The sequence below is a fragment of the Myxine glutinosa genome, chromosome 6 (genome assembly GCF_964187855.1).
Source record: "Myxine glutinosa chromosome 6, kmMyxGlut1.1, whole genome shotgun sequence".
NCBI classification, from domain to species: domain Eukaryota; kingdom Metazoa; phylum Chordata; class Myxini; order Myxiniformes; family Myxinidae; genus Myxine; species Myxine glutinosa.
In genome coordinates this window covers 13,206,603-13,212,631 of record NC_136266.1, presented here as the reverse complement: position 1 = coordinate 13,212,631, position 6,029 = coordinate 13,206,603, and the positions used below count along the sequence as shown (strand labels likewise).

General features: G+C 44.9%; 2 protein-coding genes across 4 annotated transcripts in view; one reads left to right on the top strand and one right to left on the bottom strand.

Annotated features, from left to right (window-relative positions):
* Nucleotides 1-6,029, bottom strand: part of LOC137429596 (glutaminase kidney isoform, mitochondrial-like) — a 77,756-nt gene that overhangs the window by 13,677 nt on the left and 58,050 nt on the right. For all 3 annotated transcript variants that reach the window (XM_068119629.2, XM_078779615.1, XM_068119631.2), the window contains one exon: nucleotides 2,136-2,186. In XM_068119629.2, coding sequence (XP_067975730.2) covers nucleotides 2,136-2,186 — 51 coding nt within the window. The remainder of the gene's footprint in view (nucleotides 1-2,135; nucleotides 2,187-6,029) is intronic.
* LOC144892564 (uncharacterized) lies at nucleotides 157-1,828 on the top strand. The gene is made up of 2 exons (XM_078779620.1): nucleotides 157-1,590; nucleotides 1,638-1,828. Exons 1-2 carry the CDS (start codon nucleotides 266-268, stop codon nucleotides 1,693-1,695), a joined length of 1,383 nt encoding a protein of 460 aa, XP_078635746.1. The 5' UTR covers nucleotides 157-265; the 3' UTR covers nucleotides 1,696-1,828.

Sequence of the window (6,029 nt, the reverse complement as noted above, 5' to 3'; positions counted from 1 at the left end):
ATCAATTCCACTCGTGGGGCATGACGACTCGAAGACCATTTGATCGATGCTCGAGCTCTATTCAAATCCATTTTAATCAAATGGAAGTTTCAGATATTCTATGAAAACAAAATGTCTTCGCTGTCTTAGACAATCATACAGGTGAATACACCTTCTTTACAATTAATGTGGCAATAAATTCATCTTCCTTGGCTTGAAGAACCTTTCACTCTTTTTAATAGTACGGACTGGGCTGTTGAAAGACCTGGATGACAGTCAGCAGCCTATGCTGAAAGCAGGTGGACAAGAGGCAGACCAGACAGGTGGACAAGAGGCAGAGACCAGACAAGGAAATGGAGCAAAGAGGGACAGGTGGGCAAGAGGCAGACCAGGCAGGTGGACAAGAGGCAGAGACCAGACAAGGAAATGGAGCAAAGAGGGACAGGTGGGCAAGAGGCAGACCAGGCAGGTGGACAAGAGGCAGAGACCAGACAAGGAAATGGAGCAAAGAGGCACAGGTGGGCAAGAGGCAGACCAGGCAGGTGGACAAGAGGCAGAGACCAGACAAGGAAATGGAGCAAAGAGGGACAGGTGGCCAAGAGGCAGACCAGACAAGCAAATGGAGAAAAAAGAGACAGGTGGACAAGGGACAGACCAGACAGGCAAATGGAGCAAAGAGGGACAGGTGGCCAAGGGACAGACCAGACAAGCAAATGGAGAAAAAAGAGACAGGTGGACAAGGGACAGACCAGACAGGCAAATGGAGCAAAGAGGGACAGGTGGGCAAGAGGCAGACCAGACAAGCAAATGGAGAAAAAAGAGACAGGTGGACAAGAGGCAGACCAGACAGGTGGACAAGAGGCAGAGACCAGACAAAGAAATGGAGCAAAGAGGCACAGGTGGGCAAGAGGCAGACCAGGCAGGTGGACAAGAGGCAGAGACCAGACAAGGAAATGGAGCAAAGAGGGACAGGTGGGCAAGGGGCAGACCAGACAAGCAAATGGAGAAAAAAGAGACAGGTGGACAAGGGACAGACCAGGCAGGCAAATGGAGAAAAAAGAGACAGGTGGGAAAGAGGCAGACCAGGCAGGTGGACAAGAGGCAGAGACCAGACAAGGAAATGGAGCAAAGAGGGACAGGTGGGCAAGGGGCAGACCAGACAAGCAAATGGAGAAAAAAGAGACAGGTGGACAAGGGACAGACCAGGCAGGTGGACAAGAGGCAGAGACCAGACAAGGAAATGGAGCAAAGAGGGACAGGTGGACAAGGGGCAGACCAGACAAGCAAATGGAGCAAAGAGGGACAGGTGGGCAAGAGGCAGACCAGACAAGCAAATGGAGAAAAAAGAGACAGGTGGACAAGGGACAGACCAGACAGGCAAATGGAGCAAAGAGGGACAGGTGGGCAAGAGGCAGACCAGACAAGCAAATGGAGAAAAAAGAGACAGGTGGGCAAGGTACAGACCAGACAGGCAAATGGAGCAAAGAGGGACAGGTGGGCAAGAGGCAGACCAGACAAGGAAATGAGCAAAGAGGGACAGATGGACAAGAGGCAGACCAGACAGGTGGACAAGGGACAGACCAGACAAGGAAATGGAGCAAAGAGGGACAGGTGGGCAAGAGGCAAACCAGACAGGCAAATGGAGCAAAGAGGGACAGGTGGACAAGAGGCAAGCAAACCAGGAAGTCACACAGGGGAGATGGGTCAGCAGTATAAAATAGCACGGGTTGCAACAGGTGACAACCCAAGATGGTGGCACATCACCCATCTTGGAGGAATGAAGGGGAGGGACACAACTGCGCGGAAGTTCCTGCTAATTTACAAATTAACGACATCCTCTTCCCCTCGATCCTATTCTTCCTCCAAGTACCCTCATACCCTGCTGTTGGTGTCCACCACCATCACAATCATCACCACTTTCCACAATGTTCTTACTGCTCTCTTATTGTGGTCCATTCTGGGTTCTAGATCTTCTACGAGCCTCGACTTCGTTTAAAGAAAAAGGAAGAAATATCCACCAAAGACAATGACGTCATGTCCCATAAAACCAATTGCACCGAACAATACAATTTGTCTACCGTACCTCCAACATGTGTGCATTTGCGCAATAAACTTTCTTTGATTATTTTTTTACATTGTAGCACCGTCATACATACCTGGAAGTAGAAATCCAGGCAGGTGATGACATCGATACCTTCGGGAAAGCACTGAAACGATAAATGGGGTTCGGGATGTACAGAGCAGCTCCATCGATAGGTTTATAAACAAACGTACCAACATGGTCGATTCTCATGCTGGGGATGCGTAGACCTATGTTTGCTCTCATGTGCAATGTCATTGAGGAACCAACAGGGTGACAACACCTTGCATGGTTTGATTGTTTAACACCGTACGGCAGGTGCTCCGTTCATCCCCAGCAGGATCGTACTATGCTGGTTCAGGCCTGTCCAGTTCACCAGACTACAATTGGGAGTTCCACACTTGAGGTACAAAATCAGCTCTCGTCAGGCCGGTTCCATCCAGAGGGATGCAGATCAGGCACAAATACAACGCATTGCTCAAAGATTGTCCGCAGCAGACAGCCGCGAGCAGAGCTAAAAGCGCTTACTCATTGGATTTATGGAGATTCAAATGATCCAAAAAAGATTTCGTGATTACCCAGGAACAGAGATTGGAAGTTGTATGGTAACCTGAAAACTACACTGTCATTATAACGACTATACAACACCTGCACAACACCTGCTTAGTACAACAATGTATACGATCTGCTGCAGAGTAGATGAGTAACAGGGTATTTGTAATTTTAATTAATTGCAGACACAGAGTGTATACATGAGTAATAATAATAACAATTAGTATGACATCATCACAGTATTATAGGAACAGTAGGTTGCTCCACCTCTGCACAAGCGACGAGGACCGGAGTCCAGCATTGTTGAATAACTGGAAAGCTTGTTTTCGATAAGGATCACACGATTTACGAAGCCGTACACCGACTTCCTGAGCTGTTTTTACAAAGACATCACCCTATGACTTACAAAGGTTTGAGAAGCACTATGCCAACTAGTAAGGCCCAACAACCAACGAAAGGCATTGATCATTTTGCGTAACGACGATTGGACAAATTTGCCACACAAAGCTGAACAGTACAAGTTACGACAGTACGATTGAAACAGATGACACTTGATTTCTTCAGAACGAAGGAAAAACCTACGATGGACATTTGCTCACACAGAGCGCGATATCGTCCCTTAATATCGGAGTCGTCACGCAAGTCATTATTAAACTAGAACGATGCGACCGTGTCACCAATATGCCTCCGCATAGTCCCACAACGGGTAGATGCCATCACTCTGCATATGTATGGGTGGCTGGGTGGGGATCAGGATCATGCTTGTGAAGTTTCGTGTTGATCGGATAAGGTTCGTTTTTCTATTCAAGATGGCTGCCAAACCACGTGACCTATGACATCATTATTTTGAAACTATATGCAACAGTTCTGTTAGATGATATTTTTTAAAATTTCGCATCGATAGGGTGAGCAGTTTCAGAGATATAATTATTTAATATTTTCCTTCAGTCCAATATGGCTGCCAAACCACGTGACCTATGATGTCATAAATTTAATATTTCAATACAAATGGGTCACAGATCATGTGCATGCAATTTCAGAGTTTTCGGATAAGAAATTCGATTAAAACATTTTTGGCTGGTATACCACTTCACCTATGATGGTGAACTCATGATTATCATGCTTTTGTTCCCCATTGGGATACCACCTGTAAAGTTACATATATATATACCACCAATTGGACATGTGGTTGCTGAGAAAAGCGAGGCATAGCCCGGACGGACGGATGAACAGACAACCCGAAAACATAATGCCTTCGGCGACTTTGTCGGCGGAAGCATAAAAAACGTGACCAAGGTACGTACGCATGTATGTGTGTCACCATACTTCCATTGATCACCACACAGGTAAAAATCAGGTAACAGGTAACACCTAACCTGTCTAGACTGAAACACCTTGTTATTTAGCAATCTTATCGACAATATCAAGTTGAGTCACACTTTGGTCACATTTCTCTCATGACATCTGCATGGCAAACAGAAGCCATACACAAGTGATGACACCTGCATGTTGAATCTGCCTTTTAAATAAGGTGTTTGCATTGTGACTCAATGGAGGAGAAACATTTCAATAAGACCTCAGTGTACACATGTTTATACAATTTGAAGCTTCACGATGAAAACACAAACACAGCATTAATCTAAGCAAATCCTCTGCCTACAGGGCATCCTGAAGTAGAAAAACAACAACAGCGTGGAACGTAGGTAACTTGACCGCAAAAAAATTAATAAAATAAGGGCAATACCCCTGGGTGCTCACCTGGTAGAATAAAGCAGTATACTACACTGAATAAAGGTATTTTAAACAGTATCATGATATTTTTAACCAATTTCAATGGTTGCTAGAAGACAGGGCAGCATGTATAATTAATCATACTAACGTAATCAAAAAACTTTAAACAAACAAAAAATAGCTATTTTGGGGAGGCAACCCCCCCCCCCCCCCCCCACACACCCCGCCCAACCCCGCACTTCAGCCCCATAAACCCCTTTAGAGCCTGATTTTATTATCAATGCCGTGAACAAACTTTGGTACATCACGGGTCGGGTGGTCCAAAAATTTGAAGATTGGACTTTCATTTCTCCACAAGCCTGCCCCTATTTCTATTGAAGAAAGTAGTTTGTGGTGAAAATTTGAGCTTGATCGGACAATATTTAGAGGTTGCTCAAAATGTTGACAAATTTTAATGAATAATAAGATACAGAATTTTTAGCATCATTCATCAATTCACAGATAATTATCTATTTTCAATTACTCAAATTATTTATTATTGTTGGCTTGCACTTGTCTTCAATGGTATGACCAAGAGATTGTGCAAAAGCACTGGCCACAAACATCGCACGCCGATCTGAGAGATTCACTCTGTCCAGAGTTGCCACTAGTTGCCACTGCATCCACTTTGAGTCCTGCTAGACCCCCCTTAAACCCCGATTTTTTTCATGCCTTCGACAAACATCAGTTGCAACATACAAAATATCATGTGTGTCAAGTTTGGTCACAATCCCATCAGCAGTTTCAAAGAAGTTGCAAGTATTTACGGACTGATAGACGGACTACGCGCCATCGCATAAGCTCCCCGAAACTACATTGTAGGTGAGCCAACTAGAAAGCATCTGAAAATGCTAAACCCGTTCGTGTCCGTTTGTATTCAGACGTCTTCTTCTTCCGTATGCTCAAAATAATGAAAACCGTTTTAACTAATACAAAAATACAAAATGAAAATTGATGATTTTATGCAGCCTGGTGTTGGCTTAGCGGTTACGGTGCCGGCTTGGGATCCTAGGATCCTGGGTTCGAATCCCGGTCGATCGCTAAATTAACACCAGGGGGGTTGACTCAGCCTGTCATCCTTCCGAGGTCGGCAAATTGAGTACCAGATTGCTGGGATGAATGATCACGGTGTGTACCCCGATTTAGAATAGATACACTGTATCCCTGCGCATCGTAAGAGGCGACTAAGGGTTGGTGCCAGGAAGGGCATCCGGCCATAAAAACATTGCCTCAAACAGGGAACCATGATTGTCATGGGGCCCGCAAGGCTAACCCCTGCTCTAGCGGGGAAAATGGCCTTAAAACGATCATTCATTCATTCATTATGCAGCCTTGACCTTCGAGCTTTAGATAGAAACTACAACAATGCGACTGTCACCAATATGCCTCCGCACAGTCCCACAATGGGTAGATGCCATCACTCTGCAGTCTGCATATGGATGGGTAGGGGATCATGTTTGTGAAGTTTCATGTTGATCGGATAAGGTTCGTTTTTTATCCAAGATGGCTGACAAACTAGGTGACCTTTGACATCATTTTCAAACGATATGCAACAGTTCTGTTAGATGATATTTGTAAAATTTCGCATTGATAGGGTGATCGGTTTCAGAGATATAATTATTAAATATTTTCCTTCAATCCAATATGG